The 16,982-nt window shown below is 36.4% G+C and overlaps 1 protein-coding gene across 3 annotated transcripts in view; it reads right to left on the bottom strand.

Annotated features, from left to right (window-relative positions):
* The window catches only part of arhgef10la (Rho guanine nucleotide exchange factor (GEF) 10-like a), a 119,627-nt gene that overhangs the window by 74,008 nt on the left and 28,637 nt on the right, over window positions 1-16,982 (bottom strand). For all 3 annotated transcript variants that reach the window (XM_055050212.1, XM_055050214.1, XM_055050213.1), the window contains 6 exons: window positions 16,845-16,945; window positions 15,573-15,650; window positions 14,596-14,775; window positions 12,722-12,838; window positions 5,765-5,857; window positions 955-1,125 (listed from right to left, as the gene is read on the bottom strand). In XM_055050212.1, coding sequence (XP_054906187.1) covers window positions 955-1,125; window positions 5,765-5,857; window positions 12,722-12,838; window positions 14,596-14,775; window positions 15,573-15,650; window positions 16,845-16,945 — 740 coding nt within the window. The remainder of the gene's footprint in view (window positions 1-954; window positions 1,126-5,764; window positions 5,858-12,721; window positions 12,839-14,595; window positions 14,776-15,572; window positions 15,651-16,844; window positions 16,946-16,982) is intronic.

The raw sequence follows: 16,982 nt of genomic DNA, 5'->3' as shown, positions 1-16,982 counted from the left end.
GTGATTTTTATTTTTGGTCTTCTCAGTATCAGCAGCCTCAAATGACTCTGGATGGCTGCATGTATTATGATGTGACTGCATGTGTTTCTGGGTGAAAATGAAGTCTGTGTCTCTGCTTAGGCTGCTGCCTCTGGGACCCGACCCCAGATAAGCAGAAGCTAATTGATGGATGGACGTGATTTCTTACTGAAATATTTATGCTTCCTTCTCTGGTACACCAGATCCTTTGAGACTAAAGGAAACATTTTTTCATTGAAGGCTTCCAGGAACAAACTTAGAGGATTATCTTCATATTAGAATTCTGCAATGTCAATGCTGTAAATGCAAGGAGAGGAGACTAGGTGAATCAACTCCTATCAAAGTCCTGAAAAGCAATGGATGATACACAAATATGAAATAATGAAAGAAGAGAAGAAGGGTTTAAAAAAGAAAAAAATGGAAAGAGGAAGGCATCGTAACACTCAAGGAGAAGAAGAGAAGTGTATACTAAGTGGAGTAAACGAGTAAACAGAGAGTTAGGGAGTGCAGAGCAAAGAGTGAGACCGACAGGGTGAAGAAGATAGCTCTCTTACAGTTTCCAATTAAATGTCTCATTTACCCCCTAATTCTTCTTATTCAGAGCAGCATTTGTTCAGATTTGCAGCAGCAGGACTGCAATTTTAGTGTGTAATGGAGAAGCAATGCCACTAACTTTGCATGTGGTACTGTTTAGGGATGATAATAGGCACCGTTTCTGTGAGATGATTTCTCTAAATATAAATGCCACCAAAAATTAATGCTTTGGAAAGCGATATAAGTAATGTGCAATATATTAGTTAAATGTCCAGGTGTTTGGCTCCCAGTGATAACAAAACAGATGAGCTGTAGGGCTCAGAGGCTGGCTCGCAGCTGATTACATTGGAGAAAATGTGTGTGAGTGTACAAGTGCACATTCAGGTGTGTGCATCCAGTCACCTTACTGAGCAGGCGATCACTGATGCTGCGAGCAAGTTGTTGAGTCTCTGCAATCTGGTCAGCTACTCGTTTCTGTTCATTCAGCTTCTCAGCCAGCGTCTCCAGCTCTGTCAGTGCAAGCTGCAGGGGAAGACGATCCACGTGGCCTTTTGGTGTATTCTTAAGCATGTCCTAAAAAAGTCAGAGAGGAAAGCAGCTGTTCACTTCCACTTTTGCTCAGATACTTTTATACTTCCTCCGTTTTAGTGAGCTTTGCTAGAAATACACAGTTGCAGAAAGTCCAGCTAAGTAAGTTTTAAGGATTTGTTCCATGGAACGACAAAAATGTAACATAATAACTTAAGAATCATGTAAATGTACCAGATTTAGCCAATTCTGTAGTCCATGACAGGTTGGTAATATAAAACAAGTTTAAAATGTTAAATTGGAAGATTAGATCAATTACAGAATACTGTATAAAAAAGTTATACAAGTGAAAATGTCTATCATGTCTATCATGGAACAGGTACTAATTCACATAATGCTTACCGATTTAATGGGTCATGACTCATGAACCACTGTTTCATGGATTTAAAGAACTGTTTGTAAAATGTAATGTTCCACAACTCGGGGACATTATATTCCAAGAATGAGCTGCCATGCAGATACTAGTTTTACGCACTTGTAAAATTTAAGTTTGACTTTTGCTATAATATAACAAAGCTTGCTCAGAGAGTTTTTCTGCTTTTGTAGTGGAGCCCTCCCTGGTTGTCTTCAAATGTTCACAAAGTAGTTCATGTTGAACTGAACCATGGCATTCATATATTTCAGAGAAGCCTCATTAGTGAAATCATTTATGTTCTAAAATGTATAAATTTTTAAATGCTTTTTAGAAATGTTTTAGCTATGTTTTAGCTTTTCTTTTTATTAAACTGTGAGGATTTGAGTTACAACTGAATACTGATGATCTCAAACAGACTGTTTTCTCTGCCACTATGTCATCTGAATCTGAACCTCTGATCATCCATTGAAAAAAATCAGAAATACAGTTTATTGAAAAGCAAACATGTGCTCCACAACTGGCCACAGACCTTAATCATTACAGCTGACAGTTTTGCTGCAGCCTTATTTGTTGCAGGTAATTACACAAAGTCATGCAGCAAATAACCTGAGGTGGCCAAACATCAGAAAGGGCTTTAGAAATCACAAACTAAAATGTTGTGTGCATTGCATACAAGGTGGTTGTAACTGTTTTATGAGTCACACCTGGTGTCATTTTCATCTTATTTCTGGTCGCTCCTCAGCAGGGTTGGTTAAATTAGCTCTTCCTGGTGTGTTGTGGCAGCTGCAGTAAAGTGGTTTGGGTTTTTTTTTTTAACTAATCATATGTAGTGAGCTAGATTTTTTTTAAATAATATGTTTGAAGTTTAGCCTAATTTCTTCTTTTTCTTTTTACAATAATCCAGAAAGTTGAACATTTTTCAACATTTCCAGACATGACTGCTTGTTGCATTGTTTGCAGCTTCACCTTTAATCAGATGAAGAATAACCTGTGACCTCAGCTGTAATCAATCTATTGTTTCATCAATGAGGAATCAAGATGAATGTGGCATAATTTAATTTTAAAGTGACACTGAGAGCCCATGTGTGCTCCTTTCACATTTAAACTAGTTTATCTGAAGTACACAAAAGTGGAAATCCTTCTCATACTTACTGATCTGTCTACAACATACCACCAACAAAAACATGTTGCCTTTTGAAAAGGATCATCATTTCTACTGAAAGCTCACTGGGAATGACTTTATAAATAAATAGTGACCAAATTAAATCCTTTAATGATTTGTAATAATTAGTGTAGTCCCAATATTTCTCACCCTGCCTGCATGCTCAACTCACAACAGAAAACTCCCACTTAAATCTTTAAGAGGACATTTGTTTCATGCTTGACAGTTTTAAGACAATAGAGAAAACACATCAGTTGTAAATTAACCCTTTAGACTGGAGTCTTGATCCTCTGCACCAGTTTCTTCATTTAAGCTTTTACAAGCTGTAAATCAACCTTACCATTTATGTGGATACAAGTTTCTGATGAGCTGAATAAAAATGGAAATCAAACTCTTGAACTGGAAGGGAATATATAAAACTGATCCCAGTAATTTGAGAAAAAGAGTAGATAAATAAGATTTTACATATCTGATTGCTCTAAAATCAAATAAAAACCTGATTTTAGTTCAATGAATGAACCTGATTTGGCAAAATTGTTTTAAGTAAGTAACAGACATTTTATACAAAGTCCTTTTGTCCATGTTTTTATTTGGATCTGTATTCTACAGGACACTTCACTTCTGATAAAAGAATAGACAATGGTGTAGTGCGTGGTGATCATTTCTTTACAAAATTTAAATTTTTAGGTCAAATGCACTCCCAGTTTCTGACTATGGATGACAAAATTTCTAAAAGAGTTTCTCAACTAACTCAAAATCACTCTCAGCATCAGAGGATTAGGGTATTGTGGAAAGTTTTGAAGAGATCAGAGCATATTCATATGGTGAATAAAAACTGAATGTTTTATGACTTGCATATTTCTATTTGTCCTGCAACTATGACCCCATGAAAATCTTGTTCTTTTCTTGATAAGCAGCTCAGATGTACCTTGTTGCCTTCAGATTTACTTCTCTGTAATGTATGATTAAATAGATACACTTCATCTTTGGAGTATTGAGTTTCAGCTGGAAGAAAATGCCTGATTCGTATTCATAACTTATCTTTTGAATTCATAGATAATCAATGCCTACTGAGGGATGAAATGAGCTGCTGCAGATACAGCAAGTCAAGCTCAAATCCAAATCTTGCCTCAAAATAGAAAAAGGAAAGTCAGCATAAATCCACAAGAGGGATGATGATGGTTGCCTGCTACCTTTAAAGCGCCACTTCTGTGGATTTTGTGAAAAAGGAACTGATATACAACTTGTTGTCTACTTAACAACCTTAACAAAATGACCCATTTTCAATTACTTAATTATAAAACCCTAGAAGAAGTTATAAGTCAATTAATTTCAAGCTCCTGCTGTCTGGATGCCCTTCCCACACATTTCCTTAAGAAATGTGTAGTAGGACACAAGTCCACAAGTTAAGAAAGTCCTGCCTGTTATTGCTACTGATCTGATCCAAATAGTAAACTCATCGCTTACATCAGGCGTTTTCCCCCAGGCTTTGAAAACAGCAGTCATCAAACCATTGATAAAAAAGAACAATCTGGACAAATCACTACTGCAGAATTACAGGCTGATCTCCAACGTGACATTCATCAGCAAAGTTATTGAAAAACTTGTGTGTAAACAGTCAAATAGCTTCCTCATGATGACCAACTGCTTTGACACTTTCCAGTCTGGTTTTCGTGCTCACCACAGCACGGAGACTGCCCTCGTAAAAAGTATTCAATGATATCCATATAAATACGGACTGTGGGAGAAACCACGGTGCTGGTTGTTGGACCTCAGTGCAGCTTTTGACACTGTCGACCATGACATATTACTGAATCGACTGGAGAGTTGGGTTGGACTCTCTGGTTCAGTGCTCGACTGGTTTTAATCTTACATAAAGAACAGGAATTTCTTTGTTTCAATTGGAAACTTCTCAAAGAGGTCAAAGGTCATATGTGGGGTACCCCAAGGTTCAATCCTAGGACCCCTCTTAATCAATATTTATATTCTCCCACTAGCTCAGGTTATAACAGGAAATAATATTAGCTACCACAACTATGCGGATATACTCAGCTCTACATTACGATGTCACCAGGTGACTCTGAACCATCCAATCACTGAATAAATGCTTAGAGCAGATAAATGTGTGGATGTGCCAAACTTTCTCCAACTGAACAAAATAAAACTGAAGTCATTATTTTTGGACCTAAAGAGGAACGATCTAGAGTCAATGCACAGCTTCAGTTATTACAACTAAAACCTAACGATCATGCCCGAACCCTGGGAGTAGTGATGGACTCGGACTTGAACCTTGCGAGCCACATAAAAGACAATTACAAGTCGGCCTTATATCACCTGAAGAACATCTCCAGGATTAGAGGACTAATGTCTCAGCCAGATCTAGAGAAACTCATCCATGCGTTTATCTTTAGTCGCATTGATTATTGTAACAGGTCTATCCAGCAAATCAATCAAACAGCTGCAACTGATCCAGAATGCTGCTGCTCGCGTTCTCACTAGAACCAGGAAGATAAAGCACATAACACCAGTTTTAAAGTCCCTCCACTGGCTCCCTGTAGCTCAAAGAATAGATTTAAAATACTGTTGTTAGTTTACAAATCACTGAATGGTTTAGCACCACAATACATCAAAGATCTGCTGTTGTTGTATCAACCTCCAGACCTCTCAGGCTTCTGGTTCTGGTTCTGTTTTGCGCCCCAGAACCAGAACCAAAAGAGGAGAAGCAGCTTTCAGCATCTATGCACCAAAAATTTGGAACAAACTTCCAGAAAACTGTAAAACAGCAGAAAGGCTGACTTCCTTTAAATCTCAACTAAAACACACCTGTTTAGAATTGTATTTGAAATGTAATATGTAATAATGTATTGTTTATTTTATGATGCATGACTTTGTGTTTTTGTGTTTATGATGTAAAGCACTTTGAAATGCCTTGTTGCTGAAATGTGCTATACAAATAAAATTTGATTGATTGATTAAGTACAATACTATAATCAATTCTCTACCACTGTAGATTTCAATTTTGACCATATTTCCCACTACCCACCATACAAGTGGGATTTATTGTATCAAAAAAATAAATAAATAAATAAATAAAAAATGTCTTCTACCTGCAAGAGGAGAATGAACTGGGGGAATCGCTGAATGGGCTTCACCATCAGTCCATACAGAGTTATCCGGTCCACACTGGAGGCCTGTTTCCTCTGAAACCAGAAGAAAAGACAAAAAATCTGAAGATGCAACAAGTAGTTAGAAACACATAATATTAAAGGAAGGTTTAAGAGAAACTGTTCAATGAGTAGTTTGTTTTTTTCCTCCATAGACCTTGTGGAGGTGTGCAAGTGGGTGAAATGAGTACAAAGGTCAGGCCTTGTGTCATATGTGGGAGTTCAAAAGATAATTTTTTTTAGTTTTCTGTGATTAGTATGATTTTCTTTTGGTTTACTGTTATGTCTTCTTTAGTTTATTTCTTGTTACTACTTTTATTTTATCGTTTGTATTGACACTCACCACCAATAATCTTCACTCATCACCTGCTGTGCCTCTTAATCATCATGTGTTTCACCTGATTTGCCTCTTATACAGATTTTTCACTATTCACCAATGGATTCACTGATCAATATTCACCTCTAGTTCATTGCTCCATTCTATGTCATGGTTCTCCTGTTTCAGAGTTTTGTGTAATGTGCTTGTTGTCTTTTTTTGTTTTCTTTTTACGAGATATGGTGCTGAGTCGTTGGGAAACACATATTGATGGAGAACAGCAGACTGAGGTAAATCTGGCATTGTTGTGCATTTAAGGTGTAAAGTTTACCTTTGAGCAACCCCGCCCAAAGGAATCTCAGTGCCCCCCTTTTTGGTGAAAATTTCTGCCAGTGCCCCCTGCTGTCCTCTTGAGAAATGAGACTTGGTCATTGGGGCAACAGCTTAAGTAGAGTTTCCCTGACCTCCTTCCCTCTCATTCCATTTTTGATCCCATCTAGGGAGGATTCAGAGTTGTTCCGATGACAGCAAAGAGATTTAAATGTCTGCTGCAAGGTCTAGTTCTAACCTGAGACCTACTAGCAGTAAGACATGCCCTAAACACTTTCCTAGGAAGTTATCCAGAATGCATGCTTGCCAACAAAGGCATGGTCACAACCCTCCAGGATAGGATGCGTTAAATATATTTATTTTGCAAAAAAAAAGAGTTGACAAGAACAACAAGGCTTTTTTAGGATTCATCACTATTGTCTCACAGTTTGATTCTGAGCTGAGGTCTTTCTCCAGACATTATGGTTTCCTCCCACAATTCAAGAACGTTAGCTAAAGCAGTGAGCACATGGCTGTTTGCCAGATTATTGGTCCTGTGATACACAGGCAATCTGTCTGGGTTGTACTCTACCTTTTGGAACAATTATTTCTTTTATTTCAAAAATACCATGGAACATCATTTATAATAATGTTCCGATATATTTTAAGTTTACTTTGGAGCATAGATATACTTAGAAAGATGTATAAACATTGAATACATTTCCACTAATCTTAACAGCAATTTTCAAGACACCGTATAGTTGAACATCACTATCTTTGTGGAGTTCTGTTTTTCATAAAGTAGCATGAGAGTATCAAGCTAATTTAGTATGTTAGTAACTGAACTGTGGAAGAAAGCTTTGTACAGGTAGAAAGCTTTACATTAGTGACCTAATGTACAGACATGCCACTTATGGGTTTTCAATTTTAGTTTTAAACAGTATTAACTTAAGGTAAGGCTTCTTCAGTTTCTACACTATATGTTTCAAATTGAGAAATATTTCCAAACTGCTAAATTTGTCTATTATTTTGAGCGAAGGAAAAAAAGTAGAAGTCTGTCTTCAGCAAGCTGACCAGCAGTGTGCAGCAACAGAGGAAGAGGGAAAGCCTTGTGTTTCTTAACTTGTTAAGGCAATGTTTCTAAGTTTATGCTATTTTAACATTATTAGAAATTATTGGAATAGGTAGTTGAGTGATAAATGATAAAATCAATCAATCTAATCAAACAATGCTTTTGATTCAGGCATCCATTTCAGTTTGGCTGGTTATTTCTAATTTCAGTACAATAAATGGAAAAAAAATCATCAAAGGTTGTAAAATATGATATGGATAAGTTTAATAATCATTGGTTCAAATGTTCAAATTCAAAATTGACAGAAAGGCATTATTATCAGTTCCTACTAGGTTAATTTTTAGCAAACCTTCCTTCTACTCACAGGCCATCTTTGCTTCTTGTGGAGTGGTGTCAAGAAGAGATACAAGAAGCACTGCTTGAGGACAGTGCAAGTGACAGGCATTCCCAGTGGTAAGCAGCTATCCAGTCAAGAAATCACAGGTTATACTATGAAGACAGCACTTGCAAAGGTTTCATTAGATTGAGCTGATGTTTAGTAACTGAGCACACAAACAGTTTTTTCCAGGTAACCTAGTAAGCAAAGATGGCCTCTGAGTGGACTCAGTGAAACATTGAGGAGCACAGAGTGAAACCTTTTTCTCTATGGCTTTCCATCTTTTTAGATGAAAAACATTGGAGTGGTGTCAAGAAGAGGTATTGACCATCACTATTTGTTCTTTAGAGGGGAGCTATGTATTGCACAGTCAAGCTTTCCTAACGGAGACAGAATCTAAAATCCAGACTTGTGCCTCCCATGAAAACGAGCAGAATGAACTTACAAGATTACTTGAAACATCATCTAAATTTCTTTAGTCATTACTAAACCCTTGCTGCGCACTAAGAGCAAAATGGCCACAGTAATCTGGCAGTGTAAGTCTTTAATGAATGCTTTTAAAACGAATGACTAAAACAGTGCCACATAAAAGTTTGAAAGACATTTTTATCTTTGAACACAGTTACTGAGCAAAATAACTAAAGGAAAAGGAACATTGAGTTAACATTGGCATTTTCTTTTCAGAGTCTATGTAAATAGTGTATAATGTCTGTTTTTACAGTTTTGAAGTAAAGAAAAGAAACAGATTCAGAAGAAACACATATCTCTGAATACTTCATGTTAATTAGCTTGGTATAGCTTTATAATTAGTGACACACAAAAGTCCCACAAAGGGGTTTTGTGTGTGGTCCTTGAATTACTCTAGGATAAATATAAACAAAAATGTCTTTCTGGCTCAATAAGGTTGTGTATGTTTTGGATCTGAAAGAAGAAAATTATTTTTGTATGAAGAATAAAATGGTCAAGTTAAAATTGTAAAGTAGTTAAAGCATTGCAAGCTATCCTGAAGACAAATACTAACTCATATTAAACAAAAATCTAAATAGCATAAGCTACAAATGAAATATTAGTGGCCCCATCCTAACAGAATGTGGTAATGTCACCTAAAAAGTATGTAGAAATCCCTTTCACACATAGAGTTTTACTACTGGAATATGTGACATTTGCATGGCACTTTATTTCTCCATGATGTAAACTGCCATAGTTTTTTATAGCTTCAACTAGGCAAAAAGACATTGGTGGCTGCCAGGAAAGGCTCTTGAGTCAGCGCTGGGGAAACTGAGAAAGTTCAAAGTAGAGGTCTTCAGGGGAATGGAGCATAAAGTGAAGAGATTACACTGAATATGATTATAACCCAGTCAAAGTGGGTCATAATCATATTCACTGTGGCTAGATCACAGAGCCCTTCTGCAATGTAACAAATCTTGGACTTGCATGACAGTGTGTTTGATACCAGTTCTGTCGCAAAAATATATTGATCTTCTACAGTGAGCCACTGAGAGAATGTTGTGTCTCATAAACTAGGAAGTGATCTAAAAAAGTAAAATAGTTTTTTTTAATCAAAGAGTAAAGTAGCAACTCTTCGACCTCAATCTTTTAAAAATAGCCAGTTTGAGAAAATCTTTTAGTTGTTTGGGCAGGATATGAATATAACAATTTTGGTATTTCATCATTTGTTTTTATACAGCAGCATTCAACTTCTTCATTCCACAAATCTGGAACAAACTCCCAGAAAACTGCAAAACAGCCGAAAAACTGAGTGTCTTTTATATCTCGACTGCAAACTCATCTGTTTAGAGTTTTTTTTTTGAAACAGTCAATGGAATATTGACAAATGTTGACTGTGTGATCTAGAACTTTGTATTTGTGTTTTTTTACAATGTAAAACACCTTGAACTGCCTTGTTCCTGAAATGTGCTTACAAATTGACTGACTGACTGATTGACTGACTGACTGACTGACTGACTGACTGACTGACGACTGACTGACTGACTGACTGACTGACTGACTGACTGACTGACTGACTGACTGACTGACTGACTGACTGACTGACTGACTGACATATCTGTGGTAATACTGCGCTTTGTAAGAAAGAAAAAAAAACTGACAGCAAAAATATAGAAAACTGTTAGAAAAAAAGGCCTTTATAGCCACATCCATTTTCCTTTTAAATTCTTAAAGTGAATCAGATTAAACGCCATAAGCTGAGTTTTTATAACAAATCACACAACATATATCAAAAATAAGGTCTTCCAACGACAGTAAATGTATGTATTGTGAAGGTGTTTGAATTTTTTCACATAATGGATGGCAGAATTAGTTAACATTTATGAAAAATAAATAATAATAAAAACTGAAATAATAAGTGTCTACCCACAAAGCAAAATGCTTGCCATGATACATTCTACAAATGTAAAATGCTTATAAAATGGATTTCTGATCATGTCATTGACCTAACAAAATAAATTAGCATTTGTTACCAGGCAACCTGAAAGTATTGCAAGAAGCATTGGCATTTACCAGCAAAATATTCCACTGATGGCATGTCCCTTAAATGCTAATTTGAGGTGAAAAATAGAGAACACCAATGGTACCACCTGTGCCTTTTGGCACCTCAACCCACTGAACCCAGAGAATTCAAAATGGGTAAAATGTCACCAGCAACTTCAATAGTGAAAAAAAAAAACTGTAAAACACCAGCAAATTATTTGAATTTTATATGATGGGTAGTGACTGTTTAAATTAAGGTAGTTGGAAAAGTTTGATCTTTGAAATTACACTATGCCTCAATAGAATACAATGGCCATCTTGTTTGCACCTTAAATCAGTTTTTAAATCAGTCTGCATTTATCTTGCATGTCATATATGCATTTTCAGCAAAAGCACAAATGTTCACAGATTTAAAAACATGTTTTGAAAAACTTTGAGGTTGTTTAAAATATGTTTACAGTCTATATAAAACAATGAACAAAGTGTACATGTTGTCCTGGCTGCCTGCCGACAGAGAAACCAACTCAAACTCAAAGTCCCTGAAGGTGAGTTGTATTTTTTTTATGCTGCTTCATGTCACCTCATAGTTTGACATACTGCAGAAGCCATTTTTGAAATGGAATTTCAGTCCTTCTAAAATGTTCTACTGGAATTAAATAAAAAAGAAATTGTAGCTTTTCCTATATTATTGAGTTGCTCTGCTGCCAAGCCTTTGATAGAAGGTAATCGTTCTACTCAAACATTTGCTCCACTCAAAAATTTAAAAAATATTTTTGACAAATAATTTTTTACCAAAAACTACCTTGCCTCTCTCATGATTTCATCAGTTCTTTAATTAAGTGTTTCTCCACAACCATAGAAACTATGTTCAATAAAGTAAAATTACATTTTGCTTTGGATATTTTCTAATATATTAATCTTATATATTCACAAAAATACTGCTTAGCTTTCATGGGTTAATTTTAAGCTATTTAAGAGGCTATGACACAACAACAAAAGCATCACTATATGAAACCTTTCATTCTTCTTGTCAGCATATTTTTCTTAATTATCATAGTAATGTCAACCTTTTTATGAACAATGCAGATATAAAAAACAATTAGGTAAATATGAAAAAAAAATCTTCATTTATATATCATTTCAAGAGCTTCTGACACAAAAAATGGCTTTAAGAAAAACTTTTTTTGCTTTCCATATGGTGATTTTATTATTTCTTTTCCATTTAAAATGTTTGTAGGTTAAAATGACCAGATACCTAACATTTGATTTCTTTAATAGGTAAAGGAAGTTAAATCTAACTAGGTTTTTTTAATTTTTGTTTATCGTGTTCATAGTCTGTAAATATGTATCTGTAAATAACAGTTACATATTAGGTAACTGTTATTGTCAACATGCTTTTACAGACATCTGAAATCCATGTTTTCAAGGCAAACCTGGATAAATATAGACATTTTCTCAAGAAAAACATAATACTTATACATGACCATATTTTGATTTTCATTCCCAAAAGAAACTAGAATAAGCCAGTTTTGAAAAGTGAATACTTTCAGGCATTTTGGATGAAAGCTTAATGCCAGATTTTAAATTCCTTCCAACAGGGCTGTCAGATGCCCAGCATTGTCAGCTGTATAGTTCTGTCAAAACACAAAACAACCATTTTTTGTCAGAAATAAACCTAGTGCAAATCAAAGAAACAAAGTGATAAAATATTTTTAATAAGAAACAGGAGATTGCACCCATTCATTCCACGTTGGAGAGAAATGCTAGGTTAAAAAATTGTGGAAAACACAGTTATTCTAAACATCAAACTGCTGAAGTAGTTGCTCTATTGAAATGTTCAAAATTTTAGCTTTTAGCACAATGTCACTTACTGGACTTAATTTAAAATGTTTTCATCCAAAAGAAAGTCTTTATGACACTGACAAGTGGACACTTGAGTAATGTTTATACTAAAATTATCACAGTGACTTCAAAGTTAAAAAGGATCTTCTGAGTGTGTCCTGTGCTTATTGGTCCATGGTAATTCCTTGGTATAAATAACATGGCCTACATATGTTTGATCATGGTTGGATGAATGCCATGAGGGAGAAATGTCGACTTTTTCATGCGACTCTTTCATAAGCTTGTATAAGTGAGATTTTTCTGAATTTTATCACGTATTTGTTAAACTTAACATTGAGCTGTATGCTACTGCTTGAAAAGTTTAGGTCTGGATATTGATTCTCTTGGTCTGGGGTTTGAAAACAAATCTAAACAGAAAATAAAAATGCATCAAACTGGATACTTTGACAAAAATTATGTAGAAATTCAATATAGTGCAAAAAGAAATATATTCACCTTTAGAAATTCCAAGAATGCCGGTTTGGACATGCATGCCTTTTTAATGAGAGCCATTGCATTGGTGAAGTTGTTCACATAATCACTGTACACATCCAAGACCATGGACTTAGAAAACTGTAAAACAAAAGAGAATATGATTAATAAAAAATATATATCCTAAATATCTTACAGCACCAGAATCATTGTTTAGATTTGCAATATGTATTGTTTTCTAATAACATGCAGAGTCATATAATTTCCTCTGACTTATATATTCTTGGCAAAAAGAGGCCATAAGATGAAAATAAATCATTTGTTTTTCACCCTAGTTGTTGAAACGGTAAACAAATATCCCTCCCGATCCATTTAGGATGGTGCACAAAGAAGAATGAGGTGGAAGACTGTGTGGGAGTGCAGCTGCGTGTGACTGTTTTGTGGTAAATATCTATTCTCCTTCCACAATTACACCTACGCCGGGCGGCTGATAGCGACAATATGAGGAGTAATGGGAAATTGGCAAATCAGATGAAGGAATTAACCCTCTTTTCTCTAAGTTTCCCTTAGGACCCTGCTGGCTCAGATATTACTGCAGACTCTGCAGGTAGAAGTAAAAAAAGGAGCAGCCCAAGCTGGGCTGTATACTGTCCCAGCACTTCCACTGTCAACTGGGCTTCATTAGATAAACAGTAGGTCTTGGAATATCAATGGAGCAGCACAGTAACACCAAGCAAAGAAAATAATAAAACAACTCCTAATAGGCAAATAATGAGCAAACCATATGCAGAGGCTTGAGTACCACTAAAAATTGTGACAACATATATCCCTGAGACCATTTGATGCAGTGGAGATATTTATCATGCTTGTAATTGATTTTGTTTGGGGTACACTATGTCTGTTTGCTCATCATTACTGAGCTAACAGAGACATAGCAATGAGACCCAATAGGATACAGTAGGGAAAATATGACAGATTCTCCCCAGAATAAACACTGATGTAATGTACAGCCAAATATCCAAAAGCCTTTATCGACATTTACAGCTGTTATTTTTTTCCCCCTCAGTGTCTTGCAATACTTTAGGCTAAATTCATCCTGTGTTTGGTTATTTAGCATAACCAAAGTCATTTCACTTTGCTATAAACCAGAACAATGAGCAAAATATGGGTTTTAGGTATCTTTCCACAATTTATATTGTTCTTAAAAATTTTCTTACAATAGTTCAGCTGCTATTTTGGCCCAATCCTTATGACACAGCTCTCTTAAATGACTCCGTTTTCTAGGTCACCTTCCTTCCACACACCTTTCCAGCTCTGCAGGCAAATTTCCTTTGATACCACATACAAAGCAATGACTTTGTTGTTCTTCAGCCACCTTGTAACTAATCTGATATGATACCAAGGTTCACAGTTCACTTAAAAGACTTTCTAATAATCAGGCTTTAACTTTGGGACAGATGTTTTGAGTTGTTTCTTCAGTATTCACACATATTGCATGCATCAGTCCAAACTGCAGCGAAGCTCCCACATAACATGTTATCAACCCCATACATCTCAGCTAATGTGGTGTTTGCAGGCTTAAAATTTTCATATATGTTCTATCAGATGTCATTATGACCAAATACTTCTTATTTTATCAGACCACAGGAAGTGTTTCTAAATAATAAGGTTCTTTTCTTCTTGGACATTTACAAACTTGCTTTTTATGGGTCTTTTGGAGAAATGGATTTTTCCTTGCTGGGTGTCCTTCCAGCCCTTCTCTTATTTGATGTCACATTGTGAAAGAAAAAATGTTGTGTCTTTGTTTAGTACAGTATATGTACATATCTGGCATCATCTGTACTAACACAATGGTCAAGATGTGAGCGAACAGTGTGGTTTCTGTAATGTCCACTGACCGAGGCGACAAACAAGTCCCCGATTTTCTCACTGCTGTCCCACTCTGCCACTCGGGAAGCCAGCGCAATCTGGAACATGGAGTGACACTGTGTGATCTCTCTGATTCGGTGGAAAATGGGTCGGATCTTCCTTGGACTCAGTATGCGCGGCTCTGCCTCCATCAATGGTCTGTGGTACTCCTGGTGAGAATGAGGAAGAAAACTGTAATCATAGATTAATGGACAAAAGCATTTTTGGCCAAACACTTCTTCAAAATTTAAAGCCAGAATAGTAATGGAAGCAAAAACATCAGTTGATGGTCTTTCACAGAAGGGAAAAGTGCTGATCTCCTCATGAATTTTCTCTAACCCACAGTAATTTACAAGCAGACACAAGGAACATCAGAAAGCAGCACCAGAAACCATTCAGTTATGTTGTGGTGTTATACAGCATTGAACATTTCCAATTGTTCAGGATGTCTTTTGTATCCAAATCATGTCATGTGTCTGGAAACAGTGCATTTTCGTTACTACTTTGCTGCTCTATTTGAATCGCACAAAAAAAAAGTTTTAAAAGCAATGAACTTCACAAAAGAACATGAACATTAATGCCAACCCCTAACAAAGGCAGGACATTCTATCTTGACAATGAAAGATTTTATTGCTCACAAAGCAACCATTGATTGCAGTTAATTCTATTTCACTGGGCTTTTTTTATTTTTCAGTGATGATGAGATAAGAGGTCTCCTTTTTCTTTTTATCAAAGGAGATTAAAGAGGAGCGACTGCACCCCCATCGTGCAAGTCTGACAGCCTCTCTTTCTCTGCATCAGCATGAAGCCCCCTCCAAAAAGCATAGGTATTTTATCAAGATTATTTATGCAGACACCTTCATAATTTGATGAATATCTCTGCTTCTCTTTTCAATGTAATTCACAGTGGCTAAACTGTGAAGATATTGCATGTGGCAGGAGAGGACAAGAGGACTAAACAGCTCACCTGCAAGATTCTCCTGAGAGATTCCAGGTAGCTCCGCTCGCTCTGAATGATGGAGCCAAGGATATGGCGCCTGACAACCTGCGTGGACAACAGATCAGTCAGGAGCTCAGGCTCTAACAGGACATGATTGGGCTGCGGTGTGTGGCATGCTTTCAGTTAAGCACGGCATCGGTTGATGGATTACACCATAATCATGCGTTAGTCACAGGAGAAAAAGACTCGGAGGAGTCGGTCTGTTTGAACGAGCTGAATCACTGGAGGTGCCGTGACATGAAAGCAGCTGTTCTAGCTGTTTTAAAACATACTGCTTTTATAAACAAGATCAGGAGTTTAAAGCAAACAGATATTAAAAATACTGAATAACAAATGAGTTCTTTAACAGCCTGAAGCATAATCCTAAGGCTACTGAGTACTGAATAGCTATAGGCGTGCATGCAAAGAGCACATTTCGATGAGTCTCTCAACTCTTGTGCTTGTATGTTACAGGCTCCCAGGTGAATGGCATTGATTAGAACTAGCCACATCGAGCTGGACATTGTGTGTAGAAAGAACTGTCATATTAACCTCCACCTGGGAGTCCCACTTTTCATCTGGGTTTTTTGTGCTTTAATTGTACAGAATGTTCCTTACGATATTTTTTAAGAAAACATATAATAACTAGTCACCTCCAATGCTATATACAAGGTACAGAGTTTGTGGAGTTTATGGGTGGAGACTAAATTTTGGGATGAGTATGAGAGATAGAAAGTCCTGATTAAGATTGCATCTATGATTAATTTTAACTTTGGAAGAACAATAATGTGTATCACAGACAGTGAACATGTGGACTATACAACAAGACATTGTTAAGACTGTTAAGAAAAATAGACAAGACGCTTCATGTAAGTAGCATCAGAGAAATAAATTGATTTTCTTCATCCTTTTTTTTTTTGAACAAGCAATCATATGAGCAGATTGTATAGTCTTTCTGGAAACCGATTAAGCTGAACACAATAAACAGAGGTTTGAGTCTAGTTTGTTGTTAGACTTGGCTTTGTGCCAACACTACTTGTGTTTGGGTGCAAATAGGCCCTTTCACTACTTTCACCACATGTTTGAAAGTCCCGTTTTCAATTTACCAAAGTGACAAGCCTCCCCCGAACAATAAACTCTACAAAACATTGCGCGTTTTACTATTCTTTAGCTTTTCTAGTCAAACTACTAGCTTCTAAGCTGTTAACAAGTGTAGCTGTTATATATTTTCATGGATGATGGGGTTGCTGACAGCTGCACCTGGTGGTTGGTCAACCCTTCTGGCATGGGGCTCAGCTGCGGGGGAGGATGCTTCAGTTCTGACACAGCCACATCCAGGTATCCAGCATCATCCTCCTCCTCTGCAGATTTCAGGAATGAAAAAAAGGAGAGCAGTTT

Source organism: Poeciliopsis prolifica, unplaced genomic scaffold (assembly GCF_027474105.1).
Source record: "Poeciliopsis prolifica strain line A6 unplaced genomic scaffold, Auburn_PproV2 SCAFFOLD030, whole genome shotgun sequence".
NCBI lineage: Eukaryota > Metazoa > Chordata > Actinopteri > Cyprinodontiformes > Poeciliidae > Poeciliopsis > Poeciliopsis prolifica.
Note: the sequence above shows the minus strand (reverse complement) of the source record. Positions and strands in the feature narration are given on the sequence as shown.